Here is a 23,760-nt window from a genome sequence, read left to right as displayed (position 1 = left end):
GACTTTCAGGCGCTGGTCGATTCAGGCGCAGAACAGAATTTAATAGATCAGAGTATCGTTGAGCGCTTAGCGTTACCCACTGAACAACTCCCCTCTCCGGTCCATGCTGCTGGGTTGGGGGGACAGCATCTGTCCATTATTTCCCATCGCACCAAGCCGGTTATGCTTATTACCTCGGGGAATCACCGCGAGTTCATTCAGTTCTTTGTCACTCGCACACCCCAGACTCCTGTCGTATTGGGATTCGCGTGGCTTAAACTCCATAATCCTCACCTCGATTGGTGCCGTTTTACTATCAGGGGGTGGAGTGATTTTTGCATGGGTCACTGTCTCCAATCTGCCTTATCCTCCGTTTCCACGCCCTCAAGCAGTGAACCCGAAATTATTGACCTTTCCAATATTCCGGACCTTTATCATGATTTAAAGCCCGTGTTCAGTAAATCGAAGGCTTCTTCCTTACCACCGCACAGACCTTATGATTGTGCCATCAACCTTCTCGAGGGCGCCACCCTGCCCAAGGGAAGATTGTTTAACCTTTCGGGTCCCGAAAAGAAAGCTATGGAGCTTTACATTCAGGAAGCCCTAGCTCAGGGTCACATTCGTCCCTCCTCTTCCCCAGCCGGGGCCGGATTTTTCTTCGTCGAGAAGAAAGACAAATCACTCAGACCTTGTATAGATTACCGCGAACTTAACCAAATAACTATTAAAGATAAATATTCTCTCCCACTCATCAGCTCGGTCTTTGATTCCATTCAGGAGGCACGCATATTCTCTAAACTCGACCTTCGCAATGCCTACCACCTCGTGCGTATGAGAGAAGGCGACGAATGGAAAACTGCATTCAATACTCCGCTAGGTCATTTCGAATATCTTGTGATGCCGTTTGGGCTAACCAACGCTCCTGCCACTTTTCAACGCTTGGTCAACGACGTCCTCAGAGATTTTCTAAATCAGTTTGTATTCGTGTATCTAGACGACATTTTGATCTACTCCAAAGATCCCAAGAACCACCAGAACCATGTGCGCCTTGTCCTTCAGAGGTTAGCCGAAAACCAGTTGTTCGTAAAGGCCGAAAAATGCCAGTTCCACACTACCAGCATCCCTTTCCTCGGGTACATTTTTGAAGCTGGCAGTATTCGACCTGATCCTGCCAAGATCACCGCTGTTTCCCAATGGGAATCCCCCACGTCACGTAAAAAGCTTCAGCAATTCCTTGGCTTTGCCAATTTCTATCGCCGTTTTATTCGAAATTACAGTGCTATCGCCGCGCCTCTCACACGTCTCACATCCACTGCTAAACCCTTTCTCTGGGACTCCACGGCTCAAGCCGCTTTCAGTAATCTTAAGAAACTGTTTGTATCAGCCCCCATCCTCATTCAACCAGATGTTTCCAGGCAGTTTGTGGTGGAGGTTGACGCCTCCGACTCCGGGGTTGGAGCTGTCTTATCCCAACGTGAAGAAACATCCGGAAAGCTAAAACCGTGTGCTTTCTTCTCAAAGAAATTATCTCCGGCGGAACGCAACTATGATGTGGGCAATCGGGAGCTCCTGGCAATAAAACTGGCTCTCGAAGAGTGGCGTCATTGGCTGGAGGGAGCGGCTCAACCTTTCATAGTATGGACAGACCATAAAAATCTGGAATACCTGCGTTCTGCCAAACGGCTCAACTCCCGCCAAGCCCGCTGGTGTTTGTTTTTTGACCGCTTTAACTTCTCCATCACTTACAGACCCGGCAGTAGAAATATCAAACCGGACGCCCTCTCACGCCAATTCTGTGACACCGAACACTCCAAGACTACCACCAGCATTCTCCCTGAAACCTGCATCATCGGCAATCTCATCTGGGACATCGAAACCAAAGTTATTCAGGCGCAAGGTGAGGAACCCGATCACCCCACTCCTCCTAACGGCACTCTCTATGTCCCCGCATCTGTAAGGTCGGCAGTCATCACCTGGGCTCATACCTCTCGCATCGCCTGTCATGGAGGAGTCACTCGTACACTCCATCTAATACGAAGACGCTTCTTCTGGCCCTCCATGAATAAGGACGTCAGAGAATACATCGCCGCCTGCTCTACCTGCGCTCGTTCTAAAGCTTCCAACTCTCCACCTTCGGGGTTGTTGCAGCCTCTGCCCACGCCGAACCGTCCCTGGTCCCACATCTCCATCGACTTCGTCACGGGCCTTCCCGTGTCTCAGGGTAACTCAGTCATTCTCACCGTAATCGACCGATTCTCCAAGTTTGTCCACTTTATTCCTCTCCCTCAGCTACCCACAGCCACTGAAACAGCAGAGGTCCTGGTAAATCACGTCTTCAGACACCACGGTATCCCTGCAGACATTGTGTCTGACCGCGGACCACAATTCATTTCTCAAGTCTGGAAGGCTTTCTGTTCTGCCTTAGGTGCCACCGTCAGCCTTACTTCTGGGTATCATCCCCAATCGAACGGACAAGCAGAACGGGCCAATCAGGAGCTGGAAGCTGCGCTCCGCTGCCTAGCCGCCCAGAACAACTCTGACTGGTCTAAATACTTGGTCTGGATCGAATACGCCCACAACACACATCCCTCCTCTGCCACGGGTGTGTCACCGTTTGAAGCATCTCTGGGTTATTTACCTCCTCTGTTTCCATCCCATGAACTAGATCTCACCGTTCCATCTGTCCAAGACCACCTTCAACGCTGCCAACTCATTTGGCGCCAGACTCAAGAGGCCCTCCGTCGCTCCAAGGAAGATAACTGCCGTACTGCCAACCGCCACAGGGTGGCAAGCCCCGACTACCAACCGGGCCAGAAAGTATGGTTATCTTCTAAAAATATTCCGATCCAGGCCACGTCCCGCAAGCTGGCTCCACGTTTTATTGGACCTTTCACCATAGATCGCATTATCAACCCCTCATGTGTCCGTCTTCACCTTCCGGCAGCCCTCAAAGTCCATCCGTCCTTTCACGTTTCTCAGATCAAGCCTGTTATGGACAGTGAATTGTGCCCGCCTTCCGCTTCCCCACCACCCGCCCGGCTCATCGACGGCGCTCCGGCGTTTACTGTCAGCCGTGTTTTGGATGTCCGGCGCCGGGGGCGCGGTTATCAGTTCTTGGTGGACTGGGAGGGTTATGGTCCTGAGGAACGATCTTGGATCTCCCGTTCCCTCATTTTGGACCATTCCCTCATTTCCGATTTCTACCGCGCCCACCCGGATCGTCGGCCTCGACCGCCCAGCGGCGGTCGTTAGGGGGGGGGTACTGTCACGGTGCCTCGGTCAGCCCCGCCCCCTCAGCTCTGCTCCTGACTTCCTCCAGCTGTGACCACTTCATCTCATCAACCTGCCTACTCTTAAGGAGATCCAACCCATTCATCGACGCCAGTTCGTTAACTCCTAACGGTGACTACGCCTGGTCAGCCTGCTCAAGTCCCATGTCTCTGTCCTGCCTTGCTCTCATGTTCTGCCTCTCTGTCTCAGGATTTACCCAAACGAAGGTCACCTGTGTGGAAGTCTGCCGTCACTCATCTGCCGTCCTGAACCGAGCTCGGAGTCCTCCAGCCGCGGTGTTCCCTCCAGCCTCGCCACGAGCCACGTCCGGATTCCCTCCTGTCAAAGGATTTATTCTCTTCAACTTTTCCTGTGATTAAACTCACTTACCAAGTTACTTACCCGACTGATCATTCTGAGTTCCAGCATCTGGGTCTGTCTCGCCTGAAAACCATGACAGATTAAGTGACAATATAATTAGGAATCTTATCCTCTCTGTCACACATTTGTTTTTTTAACAAAGAAATCAATATCGCAAGCTAAACCAGTGACCATGGATTGCACCTTCAAGCAAAAGTGGATTTAAAAAACTGGTTTTGTTGTTGGAATCAAGGCATACGTGCAGAAACCTTGCTAAAAATCAGTATGAATAAAGCTTGGCTCTGCAACGGTAACTCAATTTTCTCACTGAGCAAAAAAACAATAAAAATGAAGCAGATATGGCAGATAAAGAAAGGGGAACGTTTGAAGGTTGACAACTATTCTGTACAATTTCTTTTTATAGTGGAGCTGAAATGGACTGAGGTGAAGTGGAAAAACAGTTCTGAGATCTGACAAATCAAAGTGATCCATTTTTTATGACGGTCATGAATACTACGCACTGGAGCCAAGAGAGCAAAGACCTCCCTGCAATCAATTCACAGTGCAAATCCACTAACTTTCAGGCTGGAGGGTGGACAGAAGTGCAGATTGTAATAATTTATTCCAACATTAATAGAATATTTTTATATGAATATATTGTGAATTTTATTAAGCAAGGTTGCCAGAGCAAAAAATAAAAGTGGAGGGATTTCACCTACAAGACACAATGTCACATGCTTTACTGGTGAAAACCAAAGCCAACGGGTTAGCATTAACAGCCACCAACTCTTAAAATCTGAGGTGGAGGGACGCTACTCCAATGATCAAGGTTGGAGTAGCGGTCTTTGACATTTTGACAATTTATTCATAGATTTACTATCAAATTACTCTGTGAACCGATACATTAAACAGGTACACAACTTCGGAGGAACTAAAATTGTATCACATAAAGATTCATCACAATAAACCTGAAAAGCTAGGTAGTCTGGGACATTGCTGATTGGATGATGACGTTTGATTTTTGACGTTTGAGTTTCTGCAAATGTATTTTCATTAACCGTTGTAACCTTGTAAAGATTTTAAGATTAGTACAGAGCAAATCAAGTTACTCTTCATGCCAAATAACTTTCAGTTAATATGATGGACAAGTGTTGTCATCTAATCAGCAATGTTCGATGTTGACTATCGGTAAGTTTATAAAAAAAAAAAAAAAAACTTTTGCAAAAACAAAAGGAATTTTCAGAAATCAAAAGGAAATGTTAAAAATGAATGAAAAAGAAGAAATTTGTATTTGTTTTAGTATTTGAATTGTTGTTGTAATCTTTAATCTGTTTTTGCTTTGAGTGATTTGTTGGTTTGATTTGCCCTTCAGGGCCACCGAACAAAACTCAGCCAAAACTAATTAGAGAACAAAACCCAGAATCAAATGTCTTTTTCTTATGGAACCTTCGTAGTTTCTTGCATTTCAGATGTAATAAAGATCAGAAAATTTAGGAGGAAAAGCCTTAAACCTAAGATTTTTTTTTATTCTGCCTAAAAGAATTACAAAAAAAGGAGAAAAACAATATACAGTACAATGAGTACAAATGTCAAATTTAATAAATAGTTTTATGACTGCTGTTAAAAAAATAACTGTTTTTATAGTTTTTTCATCTAGTTTCTACGACGGAGTTTTAGGGCCACGGTGAGGAAAAAAAATTCTGGCCAACGTGACGAGATTAAAGTCGTCACGTCGACTTTAATCTCGTCATGACGAGAAAAAACTCGACACAAAGTTTCGAGAAAAAACTCGTCTTGTCGAGATAAAAGTCGAAATAAAGTTTCGAGATTAAAGTCGCAATGTTGCGCGCGAGAGAAAAAAACTCGTAAATTTACGAGATTATTGTGGAAGTGAGCATCATGCAGAGCAGCAGGTGAACGCCGTGCAGCAGCAGAGCAGACCGACTAAACGTAGCTGAACAGGTGAGCTGAATGTTTATTGATAACGTTCCAAATGTCTGGAGGCTCATTTGATTGATTTACGATTCATTAAAGTTTTATTTATTGATGGTTGGTTTGCAGGATCACTGCAGCCCGATGAAGCCATCGGGTGTCCCTGCAGCTGTCCACTTCAATCCTTTCTTCCTCCACCAAAGACAAGATCTCTATGTTTGTGTGATGCTTCCGTCTGAGGAGCAGCACTTTTCGCCTTTTTCAACGTTGTAATGCTAATATAACAGACTATTTTCATTCATCTTTGTTTTTTAATGATCAGACGGGACGCTTCGTCTGCAGCAGTGGCCGTATGTAACACTGTTTACTTCCGCATTGGTGATCGGATGACAGGTTCATGACGTAATGTGACAGATGAACTTCAGGTTATGTGAATGAAAGAGAATAAAGGCTGCAGCGATCCTCTACACCCAAACGTGTCTCTGAGCTCCTTATTTTACATATTAAACTCCGCTTTACTGACACCGAACCCCGGAAAGACGGCTCCACTGACAATAATCTGATTTTGAGTCGCCACAAGGTTCAGAATCTCTTTGTTTTAAACCTATAATCCGGAAATAAAGCTTCACAAAAGGCTCCACATATTTCATCTTCAAGCTAGGCTCCGATAAACGGACAACGTCGGGGTTTTCTCCTTGTTAATCTATGACTTTTTTACGACGGAGTTTTAGGGCCACGGGGAGGAAAGAAAAATTCTGGCCAACATGACGAGATTAAAGTCGTCATGTCGACTTTAATCTCGTCATGACGAGAAAAAACTCGACACAAAGTTTCGAGAAAAAACTCGTCCTGTCGAGATAAAAGTCGATATAAAGTTTCGAGATTAAAGTCGCAATGTTGAGCGACAGCAGTGAAGCTGCGTCTTTCAGGAATATTCAGTGTTATGGCTAATGTTAGAGAGCTAGTGGCTTTGTATTTAAGAGTTTACGACAGAGTTTTATGGCCACCAAAAAAAAGAAATTTTATTAGGAGATAAAAACTCGTAAATTTACGGGAAAAAAGTCATAGATTAACAAGGAGAAAACCCCGAAGTTGTCTGTTTATCGGAGCATTGCTTGAAGATGAAATATGTGGAGCCTTTTGTGAAGCTTATTTCCGGATTATAGGTTTAAAACAGAGATTCTGAGTCTTTTGGCGACTCAAAATCAGATTATTTTCCGTGTAGCAGTCTTTCCGGGGTTCGGTGTCGGTAAAGCGGACTTTCATATGTAAAATAAGGAGCTCAGAGACACGTTTGGGTGTTGAGGATCGCTGCAGCTTTTATTCTCCTTATCATTCACAAACCCTGAAGTTCATCTGTCACATTACGTCATGAATCTGTCATCCGATCACCAATGCGGAAGTAAACAGTGTTACATACGCCCCCTCCTGCAGATGAAGCTTGATCATTAAAAAACAAAGATGAATGAAAATAGTCTGTTATATTAGCATTACAACGTTGAAAAAGTCAAAAAGTGCTTCTCCTCCTCAGACGGAAGCATCACACAAACATAGAGATCTTGTCTTTGGTGGAGGAAGAAAGGATTCAAGCAAACAGCTGCAGGGACACCCGATGGCTTCATCGTGCTGCAGTGATCCTGCAAACCAACCATCAATAAATAAAACTTTAATAACTTGTAAATCAAACAAATGAGCTTCCAGACATTTGGAACGTTATCAATAAACATTCAGCTCACCTGTTCAACTGAGTTTAGTCGGTCTGCTCTGCTGCTGCACGGCGTTCACCTGCTGCTCTGCATGATGCTCACTTCCACAATAATCTCGTAAATTTATGAGTTTTTTTGCTTGCGCGCAACATTGCGACTTTAATCTCGAAACTTTATTTCGACTTTAATCTCGACAAGACGAGTTTTTTCTCGAAACTTTGTGTCGAGTTTTTTCTCGTCATGACGAGATTAAAGTCGACATGACGACTTTAATCTCGCCACGTTGGCCAGAATTTTTTTTCCTCACCGTGGCCCTAAAACTCCGTCGTACTTTTTCCCGTAAATTTGCGAGTTTTTATCTCCAAATAAAATTACTTTTTTTTGGTGGCCATAAAACTCTGTCGTCAACTCTTAAATAAGCCACTAGCTCACTAACATTAGCCATAACACTGAATACTCCTGAAAGACTCAGCTTCACTGCTCTCGCGCAACATTGCGACTTTAATCTCGAAACTTTATTTCGACTTTTATCTCGACACGACGAGTTTTTTCTGGAAACTTTGTGTCGAGTTTTTTCTCGCCAATTTTTTTTTGTGCCGAGTTTTTTCTCGTCATGACGAGATTAAAGTCGACATGACGACTTTAATCTCGTCATGTTGGCCAGAATTTCTTTTCCTCACCGTGGCCCTAAAACTCCGTCGTAAGTTTCTCATCATCTATGTCAGGTTTTTATTAAAAATGTTATCAAATACCTTAATAGTTTGGGAAAATATTTTTCTTCTTATTTCAGTGTTGTTGGTGCAATAAACTGTGTCACTGCTGCACAGAAGCGAAAAGCTCTTCAGATCTTGAAAGATGAAACATCAAAACCACGTCTGATCTTGTCCGTTCTGTTTTCCTCCTATACCTGCAGGATTTTTGTTCCCCTGAGGTTCCGTTTCCTCCGGTAAACTCTTCTGAGGCTTTGCTCGAAAGATTTTTCATCCGGGAGCCAAACTCCAGAATCCTTAGCTGGGCCTCCAGCATCATCTCCTTCCCATCGTGGCCTCCTCTCACTGCACTGCGGCTCCTGACATCACTGCAAGGCCAGTCATGTGTGGAAGCATGTCAGAGCAAAGGCCTGACCTGTGAACCTGCCTTTTACCGCTTCATCAACATTAAGGAGGCCTTTAAAGCGTAAGGTTTCTGATTTTTGTAAAAAAAAAAAAAAAAAGGTTCTACAAACAATAAACAACTTAATATGAAGCTTTATTACAGACTCATGACACAATTTGTCACAATATACACAAAACATATAAAGGATTTAAGGATTAAAAATAAAATCCTCAAACAAGTATAAAAACAATGACATAAAAAGTATAAAAAAACAATGTCATAAAAGTATAAAAAACAATGCCATAGAGGTATAAAAAACAATGACATAAAAGTATAAAAACAGTAAAATAACCAAGTTCAAACTACTGATAAAAGATTGGTTAACATTTATAGTTATTTTTAAAAAAAAAAGGTTTTTACATTGAAAAAAAAAATTACAACTGGTCAACTTATAAACATTGACAACATGGTTAAAAATTTAGTTTTAAATTTCAACATTTTTGTAATTCAGTTTTTCCCACAAACACTTTGGTTGAATCCGAATTGCATTCCTACCCCTACAGCTTCTCCCTATCCTTACAAGCGGAGAAATATGAAAAAATAGTGTCTTTAAACAAAAAACTGCTGTTTCAAAAAGCCTGAAGTTGTTAAGAAGAAGCTCCAGTCAGCGAGCTGCTACGAGCTCCCTACTTTGCCCCATTCTGAAGCATCCACTTGCAGACCGATTAATCCATATACATCTTCGTTTTCCTCGTCCGAGCTGGCATCTAGCTCAAAACTGTGTGGCTGGATTGCGTCAATATTGCTCACCATTTTTGTTGCACCGGTATTGTTAGGTTGGGGGTTATGAGGGGCTGAAAGCTAGCGGGTGAGAGAGTAAATGAAGGGATGATGGGAAATAAAGGTAGACTCACTTTGTGCCAACAGTCTGAGGCAGATTTCTAAGGAACTCCATCCACTCTGCAGAAACTTTTTGGCCAAAAATGGCATAATCATACTTGATAATTAATTGAAATTTGGTGTGATCATTATGGTAATTGTCCTATGGAAAATCTCACTGAGTGTTTTATAATACAGAGGGAGACAGGGACTGTCTTCTTCACAAAGTAATTAGGGTTTGTTCATCAACATTAAACTTTCAAAGCGTTGATTGAACAGTCAAAGGGCTTCATGTATCATTTGTCTTCCATAGACAAGCAGCCTGTCTGACTACTTTCTGACAGTGTCAGTCTTCTTTGAACAAAAATGCATCCAAAATCATATCACACATTTCACAAATCCCCTACTGTGCAGCCACATTCACGTTAGCTTAGCAGATGAAATATTAAGGAGTTCTAAAAGCAGGCAACTTCCAACCAGCTTTTTAAAGTAAAAGGTTTATTCATTCATCTTCTTCCGTTTTTTCCCTTTTGGGGTCACGGGGCTGCCGGAGCCTATCCCGGCCACTTGTGGGCAAAGGCAGGGGACACCCTCGCAGGGTAGAGTGTCCACAATCACACTCCCACGCACTCTCACTTTCACACCTAGGGACAATTTAGATTAACCAATTAACCTACGAAGCATGTATTTGGACGGTGGGTGGAAGCCAGAGTCCGCGGAGAAAACCCACGCATGCACGGTTTAGGTTTTTGAGGTTCAGTTATATTTTATCAGTGATGTAACAGCGGGTTAGTCCTGCTATAAGTGTTTATTAAAAAAAAGGTTACAGTAATAAGAACATGAAGAAGCTTCACTTTTTTAAAGATGACTTAAAAAAACTATAAAAACATTCGTTTACCATCTCAAGTGTATCACAGTTCTGTCACAGGACTTCATTAGAAGTTTGCCACTCAGTTTGGCGATTGGCAAGGAGTAAACCCACCCTCACTCCCCGTCATCCATGTTTAAAATCTCTCCCACTCACACCCCCAGCCTAACATTACCAATGCAACAGAAATGGTGATCAATATTGCTGCTATGCAGTCTGACAGGTTTGAGCCAGATGCCAGCTCAGATGAGCAAAGCAAAGAGGTATAAGCATCTTGTCAACTACTAGAATGAAGCGGAGCAGGGATCTTGTGGCACACTGATTGTAGCTTGTATGTCACTGCTTCAAGCTTTTTCATACAGCATTTTTTCATCTGCTCCCGATTCACAAAAGTTTGAATAACAAATTACAAAATTTTAATTTGAGTAGGTCTTTACAAACACTCGTGTTTACTTGCTTTTCACATGTAATTTGTCATGAACACTCAGGATTTAGTCCTGGTTTGGGGTTTTAGTCACTAATTCCTCATAATGTAGTGTCAAGGTTGCAAACCATTTACAATGTTATCCCATTTTTGTACCTTTTGGCTTTTTTGACTTTATATGAATCTTTTGAATAATTGATCTCATCTAAATTGCATTGTGATAACATCATATTTTGTTATTGGTGTACAGTTAATTTTTCCTTTCATTTTCAATTCTTGCTGCATAATGTAGTAGAAAAGTGGCACAAAGATTCAGCTTTCAAAGTTAATTATTTTGTTCTTGTCTTGGCTTCATATTTTAGGCTGGGTTTCCAGTGTGAAGTAGTGGAGTCGGAGATGAACCACCTCTTCCCTGCCTTCTCAACGGAGCATGGGGAATGTTCCCTGCAAGTGGATCCACTTCTGTTCAGCTGCGCTGGTTCTAGTGCCAAACACCAGCGCCTTTGCCCCTGCAGGGACCACCGGGATGGACAGGTGGCGCTATGCAAGGAGTGCCTATGACCAGAGGGGAGCCCAGTAGAGAGAGACAGTTTTGCATTAGTTGTACAAAACCAAATTGACCACCTTTATCAAGAACTCTGCAGTATGAAACTGTAATACCTAAACACGGATTGGATAAATTTACCTCAGACCCAGAAGTGGCTGCAAGTGAAGGGTAAGTTATAAATAATCTCAGGGAACTGCATGATTGTACTCTGAATCTAATGGGTTTGAAACTTCTGTTTACAATTTCCCATGACTGCAAAAGGAAAGAATATTACATGTGATTATTTTTAAATTCATAGTTGTGTGAATAAAAGCTGTCATCGTGGAGTTTGAATATTTGTATTTGATGCACCCAAAGCCATGTACACAAAAGTGAAGATGTGGTATTTTACATTTTCTGTGATGAATATATTTATGTCAGTAAATATATTTAATAAAACAAGACGAAACAGTGCTTTTTGATGCAAATGGTTTTAATTGCTTCACACTCTATTCATTTTAGCATTAAATAAAGAAAACTGTCCCTTCTGTTGATAAAACTAAACTGTGGCTTAGACACATTAAGTAGCATATCTGAAAGAAAAATTACACCAACTACATGTAATGACTTAATTTTGGCAGCATGAAAAATATTAGAAAGCCAATGACAATTGGCTCTCATAATAAAGCAAAAATATACATTGGTTACCATATTTCCAGTACTATAGGGCGGACCGGATTACAAGGTGTACTGTGGTCTGTTTTTTTAAACTGATGTCAAATATGGCGCACTGAAATATACGGCGCATTAACTGATGTTGGCCTCATTTTTGAGTCGGTATCCATAGCCAGTCTTGTTGATTATTTGGCTGAAGGGGTTCAGACGTATGCAGAACTGCAGTGGAGACAGAGCATCACCTTGGTAAATGCTACATTTGATGGACACTTGTGCAAGTGGCTTGCTATTGGCTAGGTTTCCACAGCTTCACCGAGTTTACTATGAAGGCTCTTAGAGTCCTGTTTATGTTGTACAGCTCCAAGCATTCAGTGATCCACGTGTGTGGCATTGAGTCATAGGCTTCCTTGTAATCAATCCAGGCTGTGCACAGGTTTGTGTGTCGTGACCTGCAGTCTTGAGCCACTGTTCTGTCAACCAGGAGTTGGTGTTTGGCTCCTCTGGAGTCTCTACTAATGCCCTTCTGTGTGTTGCTCATGTATTGATCAATGTGCCTATTTATCTTGGTTGCAATGATGCCTGACATGAGCTTCCATGTTGGTTAGAGACAGGTTATTGGCCGGTAGTTGGATGGGATTAGAGGGCTGTATTGGGATTGGGTCCCGCGGGACCCAACCCAAATCTCGCGGGATTGGGCGGTTTGAATTGTGCTGCGGGCGGGAGCGGGCGGCAAAAAAAAAACAACCTGCGGGATCAGTGCTGCCATGAATATCTCATGAATATATATTAGCGGACTACGTTAGGCTGTGCGGCTGTTGGATTCTTATGTACTGAAGCTCCGTGAAGGCACCAGGTAAAGACGCCCAATGGCCTCTGTCATCTAACCTGTTGTTGGGGGTGTGTAACGCCCCGCCCCGCCTCTTACTAAGAGCGCGCTTCATGCCGTCTGTCTGCGCGCGCACACACGCACACTTTTAACTGAACAGGATTTGGGAAAATATATTTAATATTTAAGTTGCACATTACACAAAAGAGGAATGCATGAAAAGATGAGGCTGAAGGAGGGACATGAATCTCTTTAATAATATCAATACAAATACGTGTTTTTTTCCTGCGGGACAGGAGACGATACAAAATCAATGCATCTCTATTACTGTGCGGGACTAAATTCTATGAGTTTTACGGGTGCGGGCGGGAGTGGACATACATATTGCGGGTGCGGGCGGGAGTGTAACGCATACGTTGCGGGAGCGGGCGGGATTGGTCAGAAATTCAGCAGGCGGGAGCGGGATGAAGAAAATAGTCCCGCGCAGGGCTCTAGATAGGACTGCACCCTTTGAGGGATCCTTCTGGATACCCAGAGTACTCTGTACGAGTTTGATCCAACTTTTTATTAAAAGGGCTACATTCCAATTGAGTTTTTTCAGTGGCGGATCGTACATTACACACCTGGGCCTTCGATAGTGCTACGGCTGACTCACTTAAACCCTCATTAACCATTTTTATGCCTCTAAATAAACTAAATAAACAAAACAGTAAACAAATCTCATGCAACTACAGCCAGCACAAAACACTGAAAACAACCACGTACATTTGGAATATTATTTATTGTGATATTTATTATTTCACTCATCAAAAAATTGTATTATTAGAAAACAGAATTCATCCTCCTGTATTTCCTCAAAAACAGCTCGGTCACCCTGTCATTTAGATTATCACGCTTTAGTTCCATCAAGAAGTCCTTTTTTATTCCATCAAGGCCAGTGATGAGAACCGAGTCTGTCCAGTTGTGTTTCTGCGCAGGTTTTAATTCGCTTTAGAGACGAAAATGTCCGCTCGATAGACAGTGGACACGGGGATGGTCAGTGCCAAATACACAAATCTATATAGCTGCTCACGATTTCTCTCAGATTTTTCTGATGAAGAAAGTCAAGGAAATCAGTGGGAGATTTTCCTGCAAAATCATCCATTACGTACATTACGGTCAGCTCTGTTTTTAACCGAGACAACTCAAAAAGTGCTGCGTGGCTCTGTGTCATACTGGGGAAGGCTGCATGTGACTTCCTGAAACTTCTGTCCAATCAGAAGGTCTGAATACTGTGACATTGTCTAAGCCTGCTAGAAGACCCTGCTGACGCCAACTCAAAATCTGATTGGTTGAAAGAAATAAATGACCAAGATTGATTTTGCTTTAGGAGGCCTTCACAACTGAAGGTGAATACCCCTACCCTGCCTGGCAACAGAGGACAGCTGAAATGTTATTGGTTGAATGCTCCAATGTGAAAATACGTCTGTTTGCAAGCAGCATAACTATCAACCATCAGGGTCAATTTGATCCTCATTTAATGTTTGTCATTCAAAAAATAACAGTTGACTTTTTTGTTTTTACTTCATATTTCATGACTTTTCCTAATTTGATGGGGACAACTGATTAGGCATAAAAATTATAATGATGATATTTTTTTCAATGTGCTAAACACATATTGCATACATTGGTGTTCTTTTGGGTTCCTTTGCACGTGCTTGTCTGGAGCTCTGCTCACTTCAGGTGCGTGAACGTGTGTGTTGAGCTGTCTGCGTGGAGCTGTGTGGAGTAACTCAGTTGAAGGACTATTCATGGGAATAGTTGAACATGGATGGTTGTGTTAAGCCAGAATTGATAGTGAAGTGGAAGACGATAAACGAGCAGAGTCAGGAGATGTTGGCTTATTGCCGTGGGCCAGTGAACCCAAAAGAAGACACAGCAGCTGCGGCGAAAGAAGACGGAAGTAGCTGATACAGAGATCAGAGCAGCAGGATTGAAAAGAAAAATGTCGTTCAAATTATTCATGGGGAAAGCACAGGAAAAAAAATCTGACAAGAAGTAAAAGAACATAGATTCAATTCAATTTTATTTGTATAGCCCAAATTCAAAACAAAAGTCGTCTTGATGGGCTTCGTATCGAGACGACTGTTATTCATCAATAACCCCTTGATAATGAAACAGATCAGTGAGTTGATGAGGAAAATGAAAAAGCAGGGATGTTGGGTCTCATAAGGTGAAGAAAAAAGAAGGAAAACATTAAAAAGTCATATATTAAAAGATTTATTCCAGTGAAATGGTTTACTTTGTTAAATGTTAACGTGCCTAAATTGTTGTGTGGTTTTGTTTGTGTTTTTGTTTAGTATTGTGAGCACGACCACTGTCTAAAAGCTATTCTTTGGGTTATTCTGTTTTGTCTGTGGTTCTTTGTGTTGTGTTGTGTGCTTTTGTTTAGTTTTGAGAAAACTATTGCTGTCAAAAAGTTATTGTCTGAGTCATTCTGTGTTTGTATTTTAAGCCATGGATGTGTGTGTGATTTGTGGGTTTTTGCCTAATCGTTGAGTAGAAAATTGGCTCACTGGAGAAATACCTGCAGAACTCAAGGATAGAAGGCGTGCAAAAGGGAGAGCATTCCTCTGGCCCCCTGCAGGGGAAGCTGAGCCATGGCAGATAAGGATAGCCAGACACTGAGTGGTAAATAGGGGTGCTGCACCCCAAACTGGCAGCAGGTTTGTTTCCCTCCAGTTAACACCTGGAGGAAGGGGATAGTAAAATATGATCCTTATAGCTTTGAAGATCTGATTTCTCTGGTGAAGTGATGCGCCCTCTTCAGAGAGGGGTTCATTGTGGAGGAATGAGTTTGATGTGTTAACACAGGGCCATAGGCTGACATTTGGAGTTTGGAGAACCAGAGTTACAGTTCTCAGTTCCTGCAGGCATTCTGCTGAGACCAAAAGTTGCTAATTTTTCCACACATTATGGGCATATTGGTGAAACGATGAGTGAAAAGTTCTGTCGCCTTCCAGATTTGCCTGGGAATGATTTAGTTGTGTGGGAGAGGTACACAACATGAATTGGCAGAAAACCAAACTTAATCCACAGCTCTAGCTGTTAAAATTACAGGTCAGATTGGCCCAAAAAGGAGGCCACTGATCGAAGAAAAGATAAGTAAGACATCTCTGCAACCGAGATGGTTGTTCGGACCTCATCTTTTCAGCTACCTACCAGCACAAATAATCACTCTGAGTGTGGCTTCCTGTGCACATCCTGATTCTTTCTGGATGCCCCAGCCACCTATGAGCAGATACTGGGGATAAAATTGCAGAGGAAGAAACTGGAAGGGACGGGTTGCTGTGGGGGGAGGGGCACAATGGAGATCAAAACTCTGGGGTGGACAGTAGCAGTTCTTTCGGCTGTGGGGACCCATCGCACTCAGTTGAGGATTTCCCTTTCAACCTAGCGCATAAACAGAGTTCTGGGGATTAATGGTTACCCCATCTGGGCAGCAACTATCAAGGGGTCTGGCATAGGGCCCACCTGCCCCAGGACAGTTCACAATGGGGGAAGGGACCTGACGGTCCTCAATAATGCTGCCCACACCACAAAGAGGGCTGGGTGATGGGCTGGCAGAACCCACACAATCTGTACAGGTTGGAACCTTGATCTGCTTCTCATGGTTGATACAAAAGCATAATTAAGTCATGAAATATTTACTATCTAGTCTTTGCAGCGCACAATGTTCTTGGTTGGCTTCTCTGGGGAACCTTTTCATTTGCCATTCACCAAACCTGTGATAACTGTATTCTAATTCAACCCCAGTAAATTTGTCGGGTGGACTCCCTCGGGAAGCACGGGGGAGGCGGCATCCTTTGCCTATTCCAGAAGTGGAAGTCTTGGATAATGTCTTTCCGACCCAGTGGCTTACCTGTTGACCCTCTCCAGGTGACACTTGTGTATGATCATAAAGAACACCAACTCCATCATGACAGTTTCTAGACACAATTAGAAGGATATAATTGGATGATTAGGTCAAACAGATTTTTTGTGGCTGAGGAGGAAGTGGCTGCCGAGGTCCAGCTGAAACCAGAACAACATGCTTGATTTCATGTGGGGGCAGAAAATCTCTTCCAAGTGTCTTTCGCCATCCATCGGAATAATAAGGCTAGAAAATTGGGTCAAACGATTAAATGATGTGCAGCTCAGACTGATAGGAAAAGTAAAGAGTGGGAAGGACTTTTATACTTGCCCCACATTAAAAGTATATCAGGTTGTATCCATGTTTGATGATTCTGCCCTAGAACACAAAAATCTGGATTGCTGGCATGGGAGAGCCGTGACGAGGCAGATGCCTGCCTATAGCCTGCGCTCTAAGGACATGCTCCTGCTCTCTGTGCCCAGAGTGCGTACAGAGATGGGAAAAAAGGATTTTAGATTTGCTGCAGCACAGTTTTGGAATGAACTCCAGAAAGAGTTAAAATTGAAAGAATTGATCTCCCTGGGCTCTTTTAAAAAACTTTAAATGAACGTGAGACAAAGCTTTCAAACTGTAAATGCTTTGTTTAAGACTGTCTTTTATGATTGAGCGTGAGTGTAAATGAGAGTTGTGTGTTATTGTTGTGCTGCTACCTCTTGGCCAGGACGCTCTTGCAAAAGAGTGTCACGTTGCTGCGGTCAGTCTCCTCCCCCGTCGCAGCGCTCCTGCTCCTGCTGATTGGAACCAGCTGACCTGCATCACCTCATCTCCTGCCTACCTTCTTAAGGACTCCACTCCTCAGTATCCAGTGCCAGTTCGTTTTACTCACTTCGGTGCTTATGTCTGGCCTTTTAGTTCTTGTATTCCAAGCTAAGTTACTTGACTCACCTCGCTCTGCATTTGCCTTCAGGTTCCTGCTCCACTGGTCTCGCTGGTTTCCTCATCCTAAGCTCTCCGCCATTCTCCACCCTGATCCCGCCGTCCTCGGCGTCCACGCCTTGCCTCAAGCCGCTCCGCCGTCCTCGGCGCTCACGTCCTGCCTCAAGCTGGTTCCGGCGTCCACGCCTTGCCTCAAACCGCTCCGCCGTCCTCTGCGCTCACGTCCTGTCTCAAACCGCTCCGCCGTCCTCGGCGCTCACGTCCTGCTTCAAGCTGGTTCCGCCGTTACTTCCGGGTTTCAGCGTCTGGGTCAGGCACGTCTTCATGACAGAACGAACTGGCCATTACTCAGACCCAGCTGACCCGGAAGGACTCCGCTTCGCCGTCTCCCAACAAGGCGTAGCCCTCGGACGTCAAGCTGAATCGCTCAACCAGATGGCCACGGCGCAGCAAGACCTTTTTCGCCGTTTGGACAGCATCTCCCAAACTCTGGTTGAGCTAACTAGCCAACAAACTGCTAACGCTAGCCCTATCTCCACATCCTCCGCTGCCGGGAGCTCTAACCAAGCCACCACCTCATGGACTCAGGAGAACTTTCGTTTACAACCAGAACCGTTCCAAGGAGACGTGAGTTCATGTGAAGGTTTTTTGCTACAGTGTCAACTAATTTTCCAGCAGGCCCCGCGGTATTACCACGCAGACCACTGTAAAATTACCCTCATTGTTAACTCTCTACGAGGTAAAGCCCTCCAATGGGCCCAGGCGTATCTCTCAGCTAACGCCATCTTCCAGAAACCTTTGGAACGCTTCATTGGGGAGTTTCGTCTGGTCTTCGACCAACCCCGCATAGCAGAAGAAGCTACTCGTCAACTTATGGGCTTAAAACAACACAACAGATCCGTAAGTGAACATCTGATCGACTTTCGCATATTAGCTGTAGAGACTGGTTGGCCGGACATTGCCCTAAAAGGCGTTTTCTACCAGTCGTTAAGTGATCAAATTAAAGATCATCTATGTTCACAGCCCGAAGCTACCACTTTTGAGGAGCTCATCTCCGCCGGCCTACGCTCGGATGTGCGGCTCCGAGAACGTCAAAATGAACGCACACCTTCTGAAAGAAAGAGCACCGGTAACTCTGTTCCTCAGTTTCCCATGTCAGAGTCACCATCCTCCCATCCGCGAGAAAACATCAGCCGCTCCCTGGAGGAACCGATGCAGATCGGCCATTCCAAACTCACTCCAGAGGAACGGCGCAGACGTAAAGAGGAGGGTACCTGCTTTTACTGTGGACAATCAGGTCCCCACGTACAACAATGCTCACTACGTTTAAACTCAAGAGCCCCCCCGCTAGAAGACAGGCCGCGGGACGTTAACCCTACGTTTAATCAGGGAAGTAATTTCCTTTATATTCCTGTCAAGATTAGTCATCACTCTTGTAACTATGATTGTCGGGCTCTTATTGATTCCGGAGCCGAACAGAGCTTCATAGACTGTAATTTGGTGTCCAAGCTCAACCTTCATATTGAACCGCTAGAACATCCTGGTAAAGCTGCTGGCCTGGGTGGTCAACTTCTCACGCGCATTACCCATCGTACCAAACCCGTGCATCTTATCACCTCTGGCAACCACCATGAAATCACTCAATTTTATATCACTAAATCTCTCCAGTCTCCTGTCATTTTAGGATTTCCCTGGCTGCGCAGCCACAACCCTCAGTTCGACTGGGTCAATCTCCACATCACTAACTGGAGCTCCCACTGTCTCGTTAACTGCCTCCGCTCTGCCATTCCCACAGTTTCCCCCGATCACGATTCCACTCCAGAAGAAATCGACCTTTCTAAGGTACCCCCTTGTTATCACAACCTTAAGGCCGTTTTCAGTAAACGTAAGGCTGGCGCGCTACCCTCTCACCGCCCCTACGACTGCTCCATCGAGTTACTAAACGGCGCCGCCCTTCCCAAGGGCGGTTATTTAACCTGTCCAGTCCTGAAAAGCTTGCTATGGAGAAGTACATTGCAAATTGCAGGCAGGGTTTGCAGTGGTGAAGAGAACAGAGGATGACTTTGAGGTCATTTGTCAAGAAGAAATCAACACATAACAATTAAAACCTGAACATTTACATAGACTCAGTGTATGTTTTGGCTGCAGCGATTACAGAGCTTCCTCAGTGGCAAAGAGCAAAGTTTCTTACAGCTGATATGAACCCTATAAAGCATGAGAAAGAGATGAGAAAGTTGCTACAGGTGTTGAAGCGACCACAAGAAGTGGTGATCATAAATTGTATGGGTCATAGTGAAGCATACACTGTGGTTGGGGAAATTAGGCTGCTGATTAAGCAGCAAAACAAGCAGCCAGGTAGTTTGGTGAGATACAGAACTTTTGTCCCAGATTACATTGGAACAGGTGGCGAGAGACCACCTGGACGCATTATCAAAAGAGAAAACCACGTGGCAACATTGATGAGCCGTGGAAGAGTTCACCACAAGGGTGTGGATGTCACCAGGGTTGCAGTATCTGTTGTTTGTTGTTGACTTATAGTTATGTCCAAAAGCTTTGCCAGCAAAGCAGGAGCACAGCGCTAGCATTAGTAAGTGTTTAATCAATTATTATATTCCATAGCACAGGTTCCCAAAACGGATTAGATCGGCAACAGGTCTCACTGTAAGGGCGCAGACTTGGGGACAGTTGAGAAAGCCCTAGGTCTAATCACAATTTGTAGCAAAAATTGTCAAAACTTTGTGCACAAACCAAATTTAACTGGGTTTAAGCACTTTTCATTGCTTTTGTGACTGTCCGATGCTCTGTGAATTCTAACACACAGAACACTCCCAATGAGCTTTTAACAGGTCAACAGTTTTCAGGACCAGGAGAACCACACGCATAACGGAGTGGGGTCTTTAGAAGGTCATTAGATGAAAGTGCCCTGGACACTTGAGAATGAGAATGTTTTTTATAGATTATGAACGAACAAAGTTTTTTTTACTGGGCTACTAAACACATGCAAATCCTCTAGTGCAGAAAATACAGTAAATATATAAACTTTTTTAATGTATTTTTTTTGTCCTAAGCTGCTCAAATAAACTGTCAGTCTCATATTTTGTTGCACCGTTCATCACAAATATAATATCTAGCGAATCGAACAGATTGTTTTTCACCAAGTGTCAGGTTTAAATAGCCCAACCAGTTCTGACAAAGTTGGAGGTGAACTTTTATTCTTTCCTTTCAAGTGTCAGAACCAGTCTGCCAGACATGTGGTAAAAGGTGACGAAATAACTGATTTCCAATCTTGCCAAAATGAAATTTGATGCTATTATATTACTCCTGGGTGAAGTTTCATGTTATTGCAATATGACCTTTGTTTCAGGTGTGATTTGCCAGCATTGTGTTTCTGCTTTATACAACTCATTTTATCATGAGTCACTGCAACACTGCAGCTCATATCTGAGTACAGGTTCCTTCATACCTCCTTTCCCACTCCTACTGTTAAAAATAATAACACATGGCTCTGCTGTAGTGAGAAAGAAAAGCATAATCAAGAAATGTCATTATTGCTCATTTTACAAACATTAACATTGATAGATTTATGGCACCAATACATTTTTTAAAATTTGGATTATGTTTGAATATATTTTACTAACCACTTGCTGATCCTCAAATTAATCATTCTTATAATCCTTTGATGCATGTGATTATTTAATTTTCTATTATTCTGCTCATTAATCACATTTTTGGGCACCTAAAAACATAGAAATTTGGTTACACATTCCATGAACTGCTTAATCCTCAGTGGTCTCTAAACTCATTGGTGAGTTTGGGAATCCCATTGGATGTTTACAACAACGTAGGAAAGAGAACAACCCCCCCACTACCACCACCAACATTAGTATAGTTTCATTCAAAATAATATGAACGTTTCAAAAATGGCCTTAAGGCATGTTAGTGTGTTCCTGGTGCCTGCCCCTTTTCTCTTCTTCCTGTCCAGGATAAAAGAGCTACTGAAGGGGCTCCTCATGGTGAGTTCTTCTTCTTGTCTTTACTGCCGTGTCCAGGTCTTTGCTGCAGTGCTGCTCCGAATCATCAGGCTTCTCATTCCCTCCCCTGATTGCACTCTTCCTCAACTTGGTTCCGATGGTTTTCTTTACTCCATTTGCAAATTTACTCACACATCCAAACGCTCATGCTACACCACACTTTCATGCTTTCTGTTATTTTGTTGTTTATTCTTTATGCTCATTAAATTGGCTTCATCTCACATCTGAGCTGACATTAACAAATTGGGGGCTCGTCCGGGATTATTGAGTAAAATAATGAAAAATATATGTTTAAAAAAAAGAAGCTGGGGTTGTACTAAAAAGATTCATATCGGGCATTGCCACAAAAAACAATCTTAAGATAAATTGGTAGATGCAAATTGTAAAGTAGAAAGAAAACTCAAAAAGCCTTGTACTACTAAGGGCTAATATAGATTTAATACCTTTAATATGTATTCAAATTCAACATGATTTAAGATGAAGTTCAACTGCATTAGCAATACACAGAACATCTGTTTTTTAAATGTAATGTTTTGTCTGGGGAAAATTGTTCCTTATCAATCCATATTTATACGTTATATTGTTTATAAAATAAAACAAAAAACAAGAAATGTACCAAATGTTTACGAGGATCTCTGATATTTCTTGGGCTATTTTTCTAAAATAGGAAAGAGGGATGTAAAGTGGATACAGTAGTATCTGTAATGCATACATTTTTTAAAGTACACGCCATCCAACAGCAGCAAGCTAAAAAAAAGTCGATAAACCTCCAAAAACAGACTGACCGCAGCCGTATTTGTTTTCCATGCATTATTTTTCATTACACCACCCTTAATTTGTGTTTTTAAATGCACTGAGCTACAGGCTTCATTGCAATTTTGCTTAGGAATTTATCCCACTTTAATAAACAGAGCGTGAACCAGGAAAACCATTTGCAAATTGGTAGAGGGGCTGTGCTGGTTAGTAAGGACAACATTCATCAGAGCAGAAACAGGTTGACTGAAGCAATTTGGTGTTCTCCAGTCGCAGATTTAAAGGACTGTGTAAAATTTAATTATAGGTGTCAGCAAACAGGCCTGAAGCTCACATAAACATGAGTAGCTAATTGTATTTATGGACTTTAATGTAGTGTGTTCTGTTCAGAATCCAATTCCCACCGCAGAAAGGTTTAACGGTTAGTTTTTTAAATTTACTGTAATCCCTCTTATCCAGATTTTTTTGAGAAAATTCTGGTTCTACTTTATTAAGCTTATAAATTGAGACACAATTAAGCTTCTGGAAACCACTCAAACCCTTCCCACACACAAACCTGTGACCTGATGATGCACACTCATACACACAACTTAACTTTGGAACATAGACATCACCCATATTGTTTTGCAGCATGACTGATATGCTTTGATACTCGGCTTCAGATCAGACATTATCTGAAGGTTATGAGCTGCTTTTGCAAACCAGAAATGTGCAAAAAAAGGCCATGAAGAATTCAAAGTCTCTAGTACCACCTGATGGGTTTGGAATAACTAAAAAAAGCACGTTTGAGTTTTGAAAATGTCATGGGTATTACAAAAAGTTGTTCATTCGTTGAAACCTCTTATCAAGATAAACCCTCTTACAAGAGAAAACAGTTTAAAGAAAGAAGCCTCTTTTAACTGTAGGTGCATGCGCTAGAATCAGGTAGCGACACTCCAGTGTGAACATCATAAAATGGCGTATACTTATATGGGGCTTTACTATAAAGCCCCATATAATAAGGGTTCCCAAAAGTCGACCATACCACAGCCACCAATGCGTGTTTAGCGCATTCTTGAGCACGTGTCATATGCATGTTGTGAATCCAGCATTAGGTTTTTACTTCAGGAAATTGGTGATGTCATATTGGGTGTCAAAAAGTAGCGACTAATGCTTTTAAAATCCAAGGCACTAGATAGTCCCGCACTACATCATAATTCAGTATTTAGGGAGAAGGAAGGGAATTCAAACGTGGCCTAAGACATGCTTTATAAAAACTATGTTTATTTTGCTTTTAAAAAACTTTCTTGATACAAATATTTTTTTATCAAGACAGAAAATAAAAACCTTTTTCATGACACATGGGTCTTCTTACTTTAAGATTCAGTATTTGCAATGTTGTTTTTGCTGCGTTTAATTTTAATAAAAGAGTCTTTTGGATCTCCATCACCATTTTAGCACAGTAAATACAGCTTAATTTATAATGCACTGAAATAGTTAAAAAGGTCCTTATCAAAATTAAGCACTCTTCTTTCTCTTTCGGCTTTTCCCATCAGGGGTCGCCACAGCGAATCATCCTTTTCCACCTCACTCTATCATGGACATCTTCTACCCTAACATTAGCCAACT

General features: G+C 42.7%; 1 protein-coding gene and 1 long non-coding RNA gene across 3 annotated transcripts in view; both read left to right on the top strand.

Moving 5' to 3' along the window:
• The window catches only part of LOC101163172 (alpha-1,6-mannosylglycoprotein 6-beta-N-acetylglucosaminyltransferase B), a 91,866-nt gene extending 80,353 nt beyond the window's left edge, over positions 1-11,513 (top strand). Inside the window, exons 17-18 of one of the 2 annotated variants that reach the window (XM_023957678.1) lie at positions 8,161-8,423; positions 10,876-11,513. In XM_023957678.1, coding sequence (XP_023813446.1) covers positions 8,161-8,423; positions 10,876-11,074 — 462 coding nt within the window. In that variant the 3' untranslated portion in view covers positions 11,075-11,513. The remainder of the gene's footprint in view (positions 1-8,160; positions 8,424-10,875) is intronic. The other variant, XM_023957679.1, reaches the window with a different exon arrangement.
• Positions 3,341-3,646, top strand: LOC105354593. The gene is made up of 2 exons (XR_909182.2): positions 3,341-3,381; positions 3,460-3,646. It is a non-coding gene; the product is annotated as an uncharacterized LOC105354593 (long non-coding RNA).
• Positions 11,514-23,760: the final 12,247 nt, after the last annotated feature.

Source organism: Oryzias latipes, chromosome 8 (genome assembly GCF_002234675.1).
Source record: "Oryzias latipes chromosome 8, ASM223467v1".
In the NCBI taxonomy this organism is placed as follows: domain Eukaryota; kingdom Metazoa; phylum Chordata; class Actinopteri; order Beloniformes; family Adrianichthyidae; genus Oryzias; species Oryzias latipes.
Note: the sequence above shows the minus strand (reverse complement) of the source record. Positions and strands in the feature narration are given on the sequence as shown.